Source organism: Gymnogyps californianus, chromosome Z (genome assembly GCF_018139145.2).
Source record: "Gymnogyps californianus isolate 813 chromosome Z, ASM1813914v2, whole genome shotgun sequence".
NCBI classification, from domain to species: domain Eukaryota; kingdom Metazoa; phylum Chordata; class Aves; order Accipitriformes; family Cathartidae; genus Gymnogyps; species Gymnogyps californianus.
This window is the reverse complement of record NC_059500.1, coordinates 73,530,365-73,546,549: the sequence shown is the minus strand read 5'-3', so window position 1 is coordinate 73,546,549 and position 16,185 is coordinate 73,530,365. Positions and strand designations below refer to the sequence as shown.

Genomic DNA, 16,185 nt, shown 5'->3' with positions numbered 1-16,185 from the left:
GCAATCTAATTCTGCTTTAGGTTCTGCATTACCACCATGAGTATACCAGTGAACTCTTTCCACACAGCTGTATCAAGCTACAGAGAGCTTCTGGAAGTGTGTGGTCGAGGTGGCTCATACTCACAGAGAAGACTCATTTCTAGTGACCGATTTCTCACAGTTTAACACTAACTACACAAAGATGGCAAACTAAAACCCTGAACTATGTCATACATGAACCGCCAGTTGGGAACGTGTCTCTGCAGCTATGTACACAGGCGGAGGAACTGTATCTTGGGCCAAAACCTAGAGGTGAGCTGTTCTTCATCATGAGGCACCCCATTTCTAACAAAGTGGGTGTCTCCTTTCCCTCAGCAGCACAGCAACACAAGCGTACTCTGGCAGGTCCAAACATGCCAACATTTATCTGTGAGTGGAGCTGCCACAGGCCAAAAGTAACAGTCCCAAACCCAGCATAGCTGCAGCAGCAGCACTAGCAATTGCTCAGGGCTGCATTGCACCGCTTCTGCTCCAGCACTAGCTTCTTCCTCTGCATGACACTGCAAGGCTTTGAGCCATGCGAATCTCTGGCAGCAAGCGGCAATACAGCCACATGACCACCGAGTGCCAAGTTCTTGGAAATACTTATCTGAAGGTTTTCATTAACATCTTCCCTTTCAGTAAGGAAAGGATGCATCTCAAATTCGCTTCTTCCCAATGCTTCATAGCATTTATGCCTCCCTCTTCCACACTGGTTTGTAACATGCCTACTTAAGAACAGCGTAACACATGCACAGCCTGAATGCTGGTAAAAACAATGAAGTAGAGAAGAATCCTGAGCTGTCTGTTGATATGCAACTGTCTCACACTTATGAAGAAAGACTATCATTCCTACTTCTTTGAGCTCAGGACTTCCCTTTAGTGCAAGTAGGTATCTTGGACACACAGTGCTGCCGCCTGCTGTCCTTCTGTCCAAATGTATCCACATTAAGTTTATCAAGAGAATTTAAAAGCAGGTTAGTCACTAATTTCTAGAGACTGTCATCATGGCCAAAAAAAAAGAACTGCTGCAAATCCCAGCATCTATTTGAGCTTTGCCCCAGAGACTTCCTACAATTTTAAAAGACAATATTGTATCTACAAGGTTCAAGACAAACCCTATAGCTACAGCAAAGCACATGAATATCTATTTTAAACCCAAGTGCTTCTGTTCTTGTTTAAGACACAGGAATTGAGGTCAGGAGTGTCCAGTGACTGAGTCTACATAGCTCAAAATCAACCTATTACACAGTCTTATTATGAGTTTACTGCTAGCATCTTGAATTTGAGTCTCCAGCTGCCTCTGTTTGGATATGGCTACTCAATATGGTCAAACTAACAACTAGCCACCTGCACCGTCACTGCTCTGCCCTCCCACTGCTTGCCTCTTAGAAGACGATATTTATCTGATTGCACAAACTTGCAATAACAACAGAAACGACTGATTTTCTTCTGGTTGGACTACTGTGAGGCCAGAAAGGGAAGAGAATTACGAAATACTCTATTTTCAGGCACCTTGTAAAACCACTTTCTTTGCTTCAACATACATTGACAGAGCAAGATGTTGATCACAAGAGACCCAATGGGCTTCTGTACAGAACTCCACAGGACAGGTCACCAGATAAGAATAAAAAATAAAAAGATTTTCAGTACAGAGGCTTTGATTGCCTTTGTGTCTCCCTTTCTCCACCTTCTGGTTAGATGCAGAATAGCTTCAAAGAACAAAAGAGCTGAGATTGGAATTTGGTGTCCCTCCCTTTCCACATGCACATAGAATTTAAATGAAAGACATTTCTAACAACTTCAACACCGATTTAATCATCATGTTCTAAACATCAGTTTGCACTTTCACTCAAGAGGTGCTTGCTGCAAATATGCAGTCCTTTTAAAGCTGCTTCAAAATTAGAAGATGTCCCCAAAGAATACATTGAAGTCCTTTACCAGTCTAGTAAACTATCAAATCTCAAACAATCCCAGAGCCCTAAATTCTGAACTGTTATGTCTCACAAGGAGCTTGGAAGCAAAACCAACAAACACAGATAGAAAGCGTTCTCTTGGTTGTAGTCTATTCTTCTACTATGCCTTATAAAAAAGGTAAACACAGACAGTAAAAGCATCCTTCCTTCAGGGAAAGACTACTGTGTTCAAAAGCCTTTTCCAACTCCAGAAAGAAAAAGAGCAAATCAGTGAATAGTAGTATTGGAATATCAGTGTTATTTCTCCTGGGACAACTTAACGTACACAGGATCATGCAAAACACATTCCCTGCCACATGTAATATTTTTGTTACAAAGAAACATCAGAACAACTGTGCTGTTGCCTGGCTAAAGCAGGGACAATAATGGTGAGGTAGTTCAGCTAATATTCTGCTTTCATATCCCCTAGCAACTAATTACGGAGTGGCACAGTGACCTTACAGCATGCTAGCTAAGCTCCCAGCTGATATCGGAGAGCAGTTCCAGGAGCTGTTTGAGGGGAAGGAGGAGGAGCAACCCTGAAAGCCGTCATCCAGCACAAACAAGTGCCATTCTTAAATCACTGGTGAGCAGCCTCCTCTGTAGCTGGCCATGTTTAAAGCTAGTTCCTGTCCACAGGATGAGCACAAATCACAGGAAGAATGAGTCAGTAGTTTGGGTATGGGCATGTGATTTGGCAGACAGGTACAATTCCCTGCCCCAACCTTACCCCAGTCCTGTACGGTTTACGTCAGTGACAGCCACAGCCTCTGTCTGACCCGGAACTGCAGAGCTGAGAAGATGCTGGCGTTCAGGAGCACACACGTTTCACCACTTGCCAAAGGATAGGCTCCAGACCCTTCATGCAGAAGCACACACCTCACGTGCTGCTCCAAAAGCAGAGTGCCACCCAACAAGGGAGATGGGAGCACTGCTACGATGGAACACTGTACTGACTCAGGTGAGTTCCTCAATCAGAGGCAAAAGCTTCCCACTTTTGGCACAGGAGAACCAACTGCTGCTGGATTAGGAAACAGGCTCACAAAATCCCATGTGGGTCTCTTGCTACGGATACTGCGTAAACACCTCAGACCCACTCAAAAACAGCAGCACTAGCTTTGACTCCACAAGCTGAACACATCATTCCCCCCCGCAACAGCGGTGTCCGTGCCAAGTTCAGAGAAAAGCACTTGGAGTCCAGGATTTAGTAAATTTAGTTCACTTCGTCTTATAAAACTACAGAAACAGAAGCAGATGCAATATATCAATGAGTCATTCATCCACCAGCAAAAAACCCCACCATTCTAAAAGATACTGGGAAATCCCTGGCTGTGTGTCAGGACTATGAGGACCAGAGGAAATCAGAAGTGCCAACTGCACCAGAAACCCTGGGAGAGCTGGAACTGGTTCCGCTGCTCATGACAGGGACTGGCAGCCCCTCAAGCTGCAGCAGGGGAGCTGGAAAACACATTCATGAGCACCAGGCCAATGGCAGAAAACATCATCATACAACAGCAGCTCCCACACTGAGGTAATCAGGACCACCATGTCAAGGCCCTCAGTGCACTAACAACAGCCCTTAATTGCCCTGACCAGCCTCACCAGTGGCCTCCACCCACACCACCTTCCTACGCCCCAGGAGCTCCACTTAAGCTCAGCTATGGGCCTTCAGCCCTTGCCTAAGCTATGTTGTAGGTGTGCTTGTCTCCAGCTTAGCCGCAGCTGTGCCATACCTGGCCATGGAGCCCATCAATCCAGACACAACCCACAGACTGACTTCCCAGCTCAACCTCAGACTTGCCTCATCACTATGGACCTGACTGACAATTGCTGGACTAAGTCCCGCCCTGATTATTATTACCAGACACGACCCTGAGCCTGACTTGCTAACTTGCGCTCCCAGCTTGACCTCGGACCTGCCTCATTACTACAAATGCGTCTGATGACCTGACCTCTCAGCAGATACTGGTCTGATCCTTAGGCCTGCCCTGCTTGCGCTGCTCAGGTACTGTGGGACTGGGCCCTGGCTGGTGAGGACCTTGCCCTACCAGCCATCCTACCACACTCCGCTTCTGGCTCCCTGTTCCTGCGGGAGCAGCCAGCCCTCACTGCACCCTGACACATAGGTCTAAGAACAGGAATCCAGGCAACCTGGTACTATTAAAGGACACTGGCTACTCCAGCCAGCCCGTGGCACTGGCAGAGACAATCTCCCAACACACATCTCCTTCAGCACAGGTCAGTGTGTAGAACAGAAAAGCAAACGATTTAGGGTGTCACCAGGCTTGTGCATTTTACCTACTTCAGTACTCCAACTTATACAACACAATAGCAGCTCCATATAAACATCAGTGCTGTGGAAGGACTCAACCACAAACACCTCATTGCTGCACAGCACCATACTTACAACATGAAGTCCTGTTCCCAGCAGGGTTGGTCACCTCGCACGGCTACCGTCGTGCTCTTCACATTTTGCACTTTCAGGGTCACATACGTATTGAATTTATCTGGGGAATGAGAGGCAAAAAGTTATTTCCTTCAGTATATCCTTTCATCACATAAGCGTAACATTTCAAGGTTTTCAGTCCATACATTGCATCCCAGGGAGACCCAAAAAGAAAAGACCATATGGGAAGACATCGCTGGGTTAAGAAGCCAAATGGTCAAGATGTTTTTCACCTGCCATCAAATTTTCAATCTCAGTTTTTTAGAAATTCATGCACAAACAAACAAAAACAGGCAACTAACTACTTGCAGCAAGTCAGGGACAAAGAGTGAGCATAAAATCCTGAAGAACACAGACACTTTGTGTGTAAGATGCTGTTACTGAAATGCAGATGAGAGGAAGAAGAGACAGTCTGAAGGAATAGGGCCCATCATGCAGACCATGCATAGCGATCATGCAGACCACGCAGAGTGAAAAACAAACTTGCAAAACATACAAGCAAGAAGCAGTTGGGCTGATATTATCATCTCTTCCCTTCTGACCCAACTGCTCTCCTAATTCCAACCTGGTTTTCCACTCATGAATCCACAAAGAACTTTACAGACCAGTCAGAGGCAGAAGGAAAATAGAGTGATTTATGCTAAATGTGCTAAACCTGATCTGTATTGCTTAAATCAGCTAACCTAGAAGAACCACGTTACGCTCATATTTTGACAAGACAGGCTTTGTTTAGATTTTTTTGCTTTTTATTTTAAATCTGAAGAAAAAGCCTGGATGACTTTTTTCTTAGTTGCTGCTATCTCTTTGCTAATAAACCAAAAGCAGGCAAGCACAGAAACATACAAAGTTTGAATATCAGCATCTGAGAATGAACAAAGTCCCTTTTAAGGGGAGTTACAACCTCAGACCTATCTATCAGTTTCATCAAGCCTGGAACAAGACATGGTAAGTAGCTAGAAAGCAGCATACATTTTTTAATATTTCAATGTTCTGCTGCATCTATTCCCAGCATAAGTTAGATCACAGTCCATTTTAATCATGTCCAAACTTGCACGCATCATTGCTGTGGGCTACTATAGCATATCCCAGCATTTAGCTTCAAATACCCTAACAGAAAAGGAGGAAAGGCAAACTACATGTACCAGAAGCTCAGGAAGAAGTGGGAGTCAGTGAAAGTCAGATTCCCTCATATCTAGCTACATCACTCGCATCCTCCTGGGACACTGGGCTTGTCAGTGAAACCACGTTCTTCAGCTGAGTTAAACCTAGACTACAGGATGAATATTTTACAGCTGTGAGCAGGCTTCTTGATTAGAGAAAGGATAAAGTACACACTATCTCCCTTCCAGTCTGAGCACTCAGCTCTCCTTCCCTGGAAGTTCAAGGTTGGTGCACACACAGATCTTGACCTGACATGGAGTATGGACAAGGAGACCTGGGAAGCTTTCTGCTATAACCTGAGGACAGCTATATCAAGAGAATAAAGCTGAACAAATAAGTCATGAATACAGCTGTGCAATTGCTTCGGATCTAAGAACCTGAATAGGTTCCAGAAGCAAGCTGCTTATTCTTTTGTAAACTGTACATCAAATTTCATTCAATAAACGTATCTGCCTGCTAAGGGATTCCTTGCTAGCTACTGAACCACAGCGAAACAGTTGCCTAGACTGTAAATTCTGGGTGTCACCAGCTGTTTGTTTTTACTTTATTATGCAGACACAAAATCTAGCAGATTGGATTTCAATCCCAAGCACAGCCATTATGGACTCCCACATAAGAGAATGAATCACTTCTGTGGTACCATCCAGCAATCCTGATCAGGATCGAGGAGGCACTGAATCCAGACAGGCACGCACCAGCTCTGCTCAGTGGACATTTTCACATCCTGTTTTTAACAGGGACAGAGGAAGGATGAGAGGAAAGGGCAGGGTGGGGTGGGAACTGGTGACAGTAAAGGAACATCTTTCCTCATCCATCACCTGTTCAGGTCAGGTGAGCAGGCAGAGGTTTCTTAGCACTGTGGCACCAGGTCACAGCCTCAAGCTTTCTACTAACTCAGGCTGCCTGGATTCTCAGGGTAGCTTTTGTCACTCGTAAGGAGAACGTGGAGGAGCTGAGAGGAGGTAGATGAAAACTGGAGGGAGCAGCATGAGCAGGAGTGAGAGAGCAGGTGTCACCATTGCTGCAAACAAGCAGTAGAGCATGGCTTACCTGGTGGTCCTTGGAGCTTAGCTTTTTTTACTGCAAAGAGAAAAAAGGAAAAGAAAAAAAAGCAGCTGTTAGTGATTTTGTCCTGCTACAGTTTCAAGTCAGGGCATCACATTAGATGGACATTCACACTCATTTTAACAGTTTAACAGATCCAGAGACAAAACCTCTTCTGTACCCCACGTCACCTCTCTAAATTGATCCATTTAAAAAATAATCATAGGATTAATGTTTGGAAAGCAATGTGATATGCCTAATGCAATGTAATTTCAAAACCAGTCCTTTGCAACCAGAAATTACTGCTGCTTAGCAAGACATCATTTCATACCACCTCACTTACAAAGTTACACTCTAGAAGAAACAAACATTTCTTTATAAACAATCTCTCCTAACAGTGCAGAGCAGACTTTCAACCACAACTTGAAAATAACCAAGCCTGAAGAGTAGCTCTATAGTATGACATCTGTAAATCAAATTAACCTGCTATGCCAAACAAGCAGCAGTCTAAACTTAAATGTCACTTTTCTGAGCTCTCCTCTGTTAATTTAATTCCAGGACAGTATTTATCAAAAACAATGGTTAAAACATAAAACAGCACTGGCTCTTATCTCACCAGATGGAGAAGGTCCATGTCTACCTAGGGGAGATTTTGTTTACATTTCTCTTTTGCAAGCTCATATCCTCACTGGTATTGCTAAGTGTAAGCACTAAGAGAAGACATCTCTAGGCTGCAGCTAGTTTTCCCAGTGGAAAACCAACACTAAGAAGAAAACATATTTAACAAGCTAGGAAGCAAGATACACCAGAGAGCAAAAAGATTTGAAAACTGGTGTAGTGAAGTTCCCTCCAGAAAACAGAGCACCGAACACTTACTAAAGGCTCACAGAGTCTAACTTCTAAGATAAATAGTCTAGAAAAGAACATTAACAAATAAAAATAAAATTAAATAAAATAATGGTCCTTACACAGTTACATGCACAGAGCTGCAACGGAGTGTGATGCTGGAGAATACCCTTGCTATTTGAGAAATTCTCCTTTGCAAGCATTTACAGTCCAGGTAGATGTTTGCCTGAAGGAAATGCTGTACCAGAGCCAGAGGGATCTCAAACAGAAGTTAGAAGAGCTGTAGCTTTTACATAGACTGCCAAGGCCCACGAGCGTTTAGGTCCAAAATCAATAGGTTCATTTTCTCCCAGGTTCAGGGCCTGAAGCACTCCTGATGCTAAATCTAATGGTGCAAGCAAAACATACAACGGTATGGGCCAGTGTTCCTGCTGACTGAAGATGCAGATTCCTTTTTGATCTCCAAATCAATCAGTCTGTCTAACCACTGAGAAACAGGCAGGGCAATCTACCCACTTTCTAGGTGCCTTTGGATACCACACAAAAGCAGGCATTTCATGAAATACTGCCCTGGAGTGGACAGACACCAGCTTACCTCTGATCCTCCCCTCTCCCAACCTTTGCAAGAGGCAAGAGACAAAGAAACAAGTGCATGTGCTTGAGGGAAGGAAAAAAGGAGAAAGAGGGCAGGGGATGCACAGTAAGCTTCAGCTGGCCTCTCTCCCTGTTCGTAACAAGCTCCACTGCTGTTAGCAGGGAAGCGGAGGCAACCCCAGTGTGGAAATTCGGTATTATTTGTCAAAAAAGCAGCCAGAGTGGGCCAATGGCTCCTAGACACAGAGATGAGACACTGTCTCTGCAGCAAGCGATATGCAAACTAAGAGACAGATGCTGTCTGTACATTGTGGTCTCAACCCCTAAATGTTAAGAGGTTCATTTGATGAGAGGCAGCAAACCCTGCACTGCCTTGGCATGCTGAAAAGGGTGCCTGTGTGGGGCTTCAGCAAGAGCTGTCCCAGGGCTCGCAGCAACAGGGATATCCTGGGGCAGCAGCGAGGCTAAATGAAGATCACAAGCCTGCTATGGACCCACATAACAAAAATGGAGTCTTGTATCTTTAGCAACTACCAGGAATGAACCCCATGCCTCTAGACAACCTGCATGTAATAAATTACACCTTTAGCTGCAGAAGCAGGGCTTATAAATAAGAGCTGGATCACAAACCTGGGAGTCTCATCGCACCAGTAACTCTTTTGCTCTATCTGCAAGTTTACACAGCATGTCCAAAAAGTTCCCATGAAAAGTGACTTGGACATGTTTTTATTTTTTTAGCCCACTGGAAAGCACTTCCTAGGGGCGTGTAAAAATCATTGCAAGGGGGCAGCTCCCACAACACCTCAGGATCAGGACTGGCTGTGAGACCACAGGGCTCCCCATACAACAGGGTGAGTGTCCAGGAGCTCAGAGCCAGAAAGAGCTATTAGACACTGCCAAGACCCAGCCTGTTCATCAGCCCAGGGAATTCACGGGTCGGGTAAAATGCACTGAACGGCACGGACCATGCCACTGCCGAAGGACCAGAGCTTTGGAAAGGCACAATAAGGTTAGCTTCCCTAGGGAAACTTTTGTACCCGCACCTGCTCCTTCTGTCTGGTTAGAGTTCCTCTATGCCAAGTGCTCAAGAAAGGACACAAAGGAGTAACAAGTCATGAAGAAGCCTGATGCATTAACAGTTAATTACTCAGTGTTGCCACAAAGGCTGAAAACTCATTGCTACTCCAGTGGCAGGAGGACAGCAAGCTGAAACCAAGCCATGTGAAACAGTACATTTTATAAAATAAAATCTATATCACAAAAGGAAACCATTGTCTAGAGCACTGGGCAACACCAAGTTTTACAGATACAGTTGCTTCTGTGTTGCCACAAAGTAAAAGCCTGAAGACAAAGTAAGTCAAAGGTGTAGATGGGAGATTTCCTGACTCACTCCCATTTATCGCACAGGCACTTATGGGCTCTGGGGAAGCCACATTTTTAACTATCTGGAAATGTTAAATTCCATTCCGTTTCAAATGGCTTGTCTCAGCAAACTGGGCAGCACAGAAAGTCCAGCCATTCAGAGGCAAACACTGAACCATGCTGAACTGTAATCCTCCCAACACCACTGCAACATTGTATGGGAAGGACACCAGGGAGGGAATGAAAACGATAGAAAATTAGAAAGGAAAGCGAGACCTAGCGCTTTGCACTGCCATCTGCAAGCACTGCATAATACAGATGCACAGAGATGCACCTGCTCTCACTGTGCAAGTGAAGATTCATTTAATCATTAAAAAAGACTTGGGCATATCAGAGACACAGCCACTGCAGCTCAGTTCAAGGAGCTATTAGAAAGCAGACAGGTTGCACTGAAATAATTGGATGCAAATTGGACAGATATAAAAGCACTGAAAATTGATGTAAACTTTCAATTCATCCAGAGATTTCTTCTCTGGAAATCTCTCACCATTCTGGTGTTACTCTAAATAAAGAGACAAGAAAAAATTAAGTTGAAGTCTTGCCTGCAACTTAAAAAAAAAGCCACAACAGGATTCCACATGCTCTACAGCTGTCAGTTACAAAAGTCTGGAGAGTCAGACAGACTCCTAAAGACTAGGAAAGGAAAATACAAGCCAGAGATTGCAAAAAAGGCCCAGAATCATTGTGGGAGGGGGGAAAAAACAACAGCAGAACATCTATCAGAGTATTCTTAAACTCATTTCTACAGAGAAATTCTTGCTGTTACACTTATTTTTTCAATCAGTCTGAAGGATATTTTTTTTTCTTGACTAGGTGCCCTATACACCAGCCAGAGAATTAAAATCGAGCATGCCAAATCAGACAACACATTGCTCAAACCTCCTAAACAGGAACACACTCATATTCAGTTAAAGGGAACCTGGGTGTTCTGAACATCTGCAGATTCAAGATCACCTGTAACATTTGCTTGCAAATCAGAGGGATGCAGACACAGGGAGTGCCTGAGCAGATGGCCAAAAGATTACATCCTAATTAAATCCAGCACATGACTTACGAGCTGGTCACTCACCACACTACAACAAAATCTACATCCTTACACAGAGGACAGTAAAGTACCATGAAAGGACTGTGGGCAAAATCAGAAGAGTGAAAGGATGCAGTTTAATTAGTGCTGTTAAAATGAAATGAAACACTGAAAGCAGAGCATTCAAAATGCATTTTCATGATCAGCAATTTGACAAATATCTTCCTCTTCCCTGTGAAACACAAATGCAGTGTTAATGTGTTTGAGAGCACTCTAACTTCTACAGTAACTGTTCCCAGCTGAACAGCAGAATTGATACATATTTCCATTTCACTCTGTGTTTTTCTCACCTTTTCCAGGTGCTCAGACTTCAGTGCACAGTGATTCGCAGCACTAGGTGCAAAGGTTGCTTCAGCAACAGAAATAAGAGACCACAGCAAACCGCTCATACTACCCAAGACTAAGTCAACACACGAAATTCACGGGCCTGTGCACCCTGCAGCATGCATGCAGAAGGGAGAGAAGCGCTGGCTAGGCAGTGCTCTAGCCCTTCAGGTCTGTTACATTTTCTATAACTGAGCCTTTGGTAATAATTTTGCTGTCTGAACCCTGCACCAACAGCTATAGCACATGTATTCATTGCAGAGCCAGAAAGTCAACACCTCCTACTCACTTCTTGAAAGCTATTTATAAAATCCATGAGAGGCTGGCAAGTTGCACAAGACTGGCGCATCTAACAAGGGCTGTTCTGTCCCTGGGGATCCCACCCTGACACACAGGGACCTTTCCCTCCCCTGGAAATCAAAACATTTTACATGCACTGCCTCTGCACACCTTCACCTCCCACTTGAGGGCGAGGAACCCTTGTCTTTCCCACTACCTGAACCCAAAAGGGGCTCCAGGCTGGAGGAAGCAGAGGCCGTGCAGTGACCTCACCCCTGATTTTAACTCAGTCACTGTTTTGTTTCACATGATCCCTACAAAAGCCCAGCAGCATCAGAGGTATGATATTAAATGCAATTGCACATGCCATAGCAGAACAGCAGTGCCGACTGCGCCATAGAAATTCTTCTGATCCCTTCATAACTCTAAGAAAGAAAGAGCTGGATAAAACAGCAGTTTAATAGTTTTCCAAGCCTGTTATGAAGATTCGACATGTCACAGCCACCTTGGTGTTCCCAGCCTTAGACAGGCCTAAAAAGAAAGGCTCCGCTGCATTCTCATACATTCAGAGCTAAATTATGTTCAGAAGGAAAAGATGTTCCTTCTAGCTCAGAGGAAGGATAATTGCACAGGAGGCCCCAGGGACCCGCCGGCACTCAGCAGCACCTCGACAGCCTCTGCTGTAAGTGCAGAGAGCCCAGAGCAGGGTGCGCTTGGGCTCCGTCGCCTCACAGCAGAGCTCTGCTGAGCTGGGGTGGTTATTGCAGCCGAGAGGTTCCTTCAGCCTCAGGGGCCACTGAGAGACAAGAGACTTAAGTCACATTTATTACTTTATACTTTGTTTTTCTGCCAGGGAAAACAAATCACTGGTTTACATATAAACACTGTTCCACTGAAGCGGGGAAGAGAGCACTTTATGCCCCAGCGTATTCCCTTCAAGAATGACGTGATGGAAACACAGTGGCTACCTTCGTGTACCAACAGACGTAAAAGCTGAGACCGCATTCACAGTAAACAGGGGATAACATTTTGTTATTGCTAGATGTGAATGGAGGGCTGGGCTGACCAGAGAACTACTCTGCTGCCAGAAAGAAGAGCCACTGCGAAATGCCACTTTGCTTCGTAACTGGCAGAGAGCAGGAACATAGCGTAGATTTGCATCAGTACCCAAAAGAACTAAGGTTGCATCTAAGGGCAGAATTTTTCTGACTTAGTACCCGAAACAGTCCTTCAAAAATTCATCACCCGTTTGACTGAGACAACTGTGGAGGAATCCAGAGAGCCTCAACAGAAAGCCATCAGTATCACTAAATTTACCTCAACTGAATCGAGAGATCGATCTGCTTTAATAAGTAGTCCAGAATAAATGGAATGGGCACAATAAGAGTTTATTAATTCTTAATAGTTCATCAAAAAGAAAAAAACCAAAACGCTTTTACATTGCCATTCCCGTTCATGTAGCAAAGAGCCTTCTTCAATTTGACCACTCTAAATGCCCACAGGACAACACGACTTGCCTTTCTCAAGGCCTTGGGAACCACATCAAACAAAGGGAAGGTATGCTCCCTTCAGCAACTAACCACATTTAAAAAGCAACTACTATCACTCTTGGATTGTTCTCAGGAAGGAGGGGAGGGAAAAAAAAGAAAAAAGAAAAAAAAAAAGAGATATTCTAGTCTGTTGCCTGTGGTAGCAAATTGATCTACCCAAAGGATTTCCATTTTGCCAGATGTCTTGAGAATGAATTAGAATCCCTCCTAATTCACATGAATTAGCATCTTCCTGTTCAGATGATCTGCAAATTCATTACCCTGTCCAGAGACACACAAAGCTACTAAGTTTATTTGATTTACAATACAATTTCCAACAAACAGCTTTCTACCAGTCACTCTACCCTTTCTGCCCACTGGACAGTGACAGCAGCTGGGACACGTGTGACTGCTTGGAAGGGTTTTCCAGATTCCTGTGCTAAGAGGAGACACACTCAATAGTAACCTCATTTAACTTCAGCACCTTTTGATATAGGAAATCCAGGAAAGCACTACATGAAGTACATATCCCAATAACCCTCCACACTGCCAAACCTCACCAGATGCTCCCCAGTTCATCTGTAAATACTCTGGTCAGTTAAGATCCAGGGCTTGCACGCACACAAGTGTCACAACCCACAGGTAGAGAGCCCCCCCCTTGTTTCCCTCCACAGCCCAGACACCCCATATCTTGGGGCTGACAGACACTTCCAGTCCCGATGGGACACTGCAGCTGCTGCCTCGTTCTGCTTACCAAGCTCCACCCCAACATTTGTTTTTTGCCAGAATTTTCACAGCTGCAGGCTCAGCGTCGCACCACCTGTATAGGCTGAACTTTGGTGAGCAGAGTACTGAAATCTACTGAGAAAAAGCCTAGCTTTTATATATAAAAGCTACATATCATTGTCTTGTCTAAATCTCTATTACTGCCATAGCCCATGGGTATCAGAGTGACATGGCACAGTGGCAGGATATCCAGAGTATTCCCCACTGTTTCATTCACATGAACTTGGGAGAGCTAGCAGGACAACACGATGGCCAATCTACACAAAACTGAGCAAATTCACAGTTAATACACTGAGCTGAACCAGTTATCAAATGAAAGATGCATCTATTTTGCTCAATCATCCAGTCTGATCACCTTAGTGAACTAGGTAATTTTGCACCTCCTGCAGATACTGTCACTTTTCAGCTTAGTTTTTGCATAAAACTTGTGAAGTGTATACAGCACAGCTCAGCTTGCATCAGAACTTCATAGTGTTCCACTACTTCCATCCTTACCAAAGTAACTAGATAACTTAAACAGAACAAATTAAAAAAATTGCTAGGAAACCCTTTCAGACAGTTGCAAACACTCCAATCAAAAACACATTCTCATGGTATGCCTGGAGCAGAGGACCAACTTTGCAGACCCTTTGGCAAGGGTTGTTTAATTGTTTTTTTTAAATAAAACTCAGTCCTCATCAGCAAAAGAATCCTTCTCTTAAAAGGCCCTACTTCTCTAAAAGGTACTTCATGCGACAGAAGGGGTAACAATTCAATTTACTTTCTATGATGGTTTAATGTAGTAGGCAGTTAATGTAAGTAGGCTTCTAAACACTTTCAATGACAAAATAGATTCAGACAGTTAGAGAGACATCTGGGTCTCGTTTACAGGTTAATCTGTTACCAGATTTGATTTGACACACTGACTTAACATCACACAGGTTTTCAACCTCCTGAACTGAAGAGTTTCATATGCATTCTTGCTTAGCTCAAGAACTCACCTAGCTGAAATATTCTTGAACTATTTCAGCAACAGAAATTCACAGGTGAAGAAAATGCTACAGCAATTAAAAAAATTATAAATAGTGCTGCAGAAGATATGCCATGGGGATCACAGTTGTTAACAGAGTTTTGGACAGAAAAATCAAACCTGTATCTCAAAGAAACACAAACTGAAAACAAAGCGTCTTACTAGGAGAATATAGGACAGGAAAAATGGAACTGAAACTACATATGCAACTTGTAGAAAGCAACTGTGACAGGGAACAAAATGCAAGAGGAAAACTAAAGAGGTCTGCAACTGGTTCCTTCCCTGAAGTTAGCAGGTGTCAGATTGCTCTTCCAGGATCCTTACACCAGCACTTCTCTGGAAAATAGTATCAGGCAGCAAGGTCATGCTGTTATTTGTTGGTTTGAAAACAAAATTTGAAGTAGAGCAACCAGGACAGGATAGGTTCACAGAGAGGAAGGAAGGAGGAGACTCACAAAGCAGCAGGTTCCAAAACCCAGAACTCCCCTCATCTTTGAGCTTCTAAATGGATACGCTGATTTTACTAAAAAGCTAGCACAGAACAGGATCTACACCAGCAAAATACAATCAATATACCATGACCATTAGGTACTGGAAAAGGATTCCAGCATTTTAAAACATGCAGATCATTTTATCCAAAAAGCCTCAGGAGATCTTACCAATAAAATGCTTAAAACATTGACAAATTATTGTGTAAACCACAGCTCAAATCATTATTACATTAAGCATTAGTACTTAGTGAAAATTCTGCTTTGCAGTAAGGAAGCTGCAAGAAGTTTCCTTAGAGCTAATCCCAGAAAAAGCTTCCTGAAAGGCAGGAGGAAGCATTCAATTGATTTCAGATAAGCAGCAGCTGAAATAAGCTTGACAATACTGCTTCTTCTGTCAGGCAGGGGGGAAGGCATATTCATGAACCATACAGCCAAAAAAGCTGGAAACAGATGCTAGGAAGCAGTAAAGAAAGTAGGAACATGCAAGCCTTGAACTTTACAACCTCCTGAAACAGATTAGCACTGCCAGTGAATCCGGAGTGCCAACAGCCCATAAAATATTTTCCAGTTTTTACATGAAATATACTTGGAAATGGAAGACATGCAGAAGCTTCTACTTCCAGGCAGCTTGTGTGGCTAAACACTGCGCAGGACAGAGAAGGAGGCGGCAGTTTGAGGAGAGGAGGGGAACTTGTCATGCTGGAATTCCCAACACCAGGACACTCTTCCAGGAATTCCCATCACTGCAGACACTCTTCCAGGCTACGGGGCTATCTGTCCCCATTTCTCCTGCCTGCATGGTCCCACAGTTCAGCTGGCAGGCAGGCAGTCTCAGGACAGTTCCCCAGCCAACACAAAGCAGATCAACCCACTGAGCTCAAGTCACCTTTCAGGTAACTAGAACAAGTTGAGAATCATAAGCCATCTTCTGCCCGCTTTGGGACTTGCTGGAATGACAGCCTCCCAGTGCCCAGACAAAAATCTTTCCTCTAGCAATGCATCTCGTTATTGTCCTTAAAGGCTGTGCAAAAAGTATTAGCTCCAACTCTCAAGAGCCCCACAGCCTGTGCTGGAATACAAGTGCCTCAAAGATATGCCAAGTCTGCGTGCCGCTCTCCAGAAAGCCCTTTACCTCATTACTCACCTTTTCAACTTATCTGACAATAATCACGACGTCAATGTAAACTGACAAGTCAA

The 16,185-nt window shown here is 44.0% G+C and overlaps 1 protein-coding gene across 1 annotated transcript in view; it reads right to left on the bottom strand.

Moving 5' to 3' along the window:
* Positions 1-4,431, bottom strand: part of LOC127027870 (protein unc-13 homolog B-like) — a 188,294-nt gene extending 183,863 nt beyond the window's left edge. The window contains exon 1 of the mRNA XM_050913751.1: positions 4,381-4,431. Within this exon, the coding sequence (XP_050769708.1) occupies positions 4,381-4,385 (5 nt within the window). The 5' untranslated portion in view covers positions 4,386-4,431. The remainder of the gene's footprint in view (positions 1-4,380) is intronic.
* Between the last annotated feature and the right edge of the window lie 11,754 nt (positions 4,432-16,185).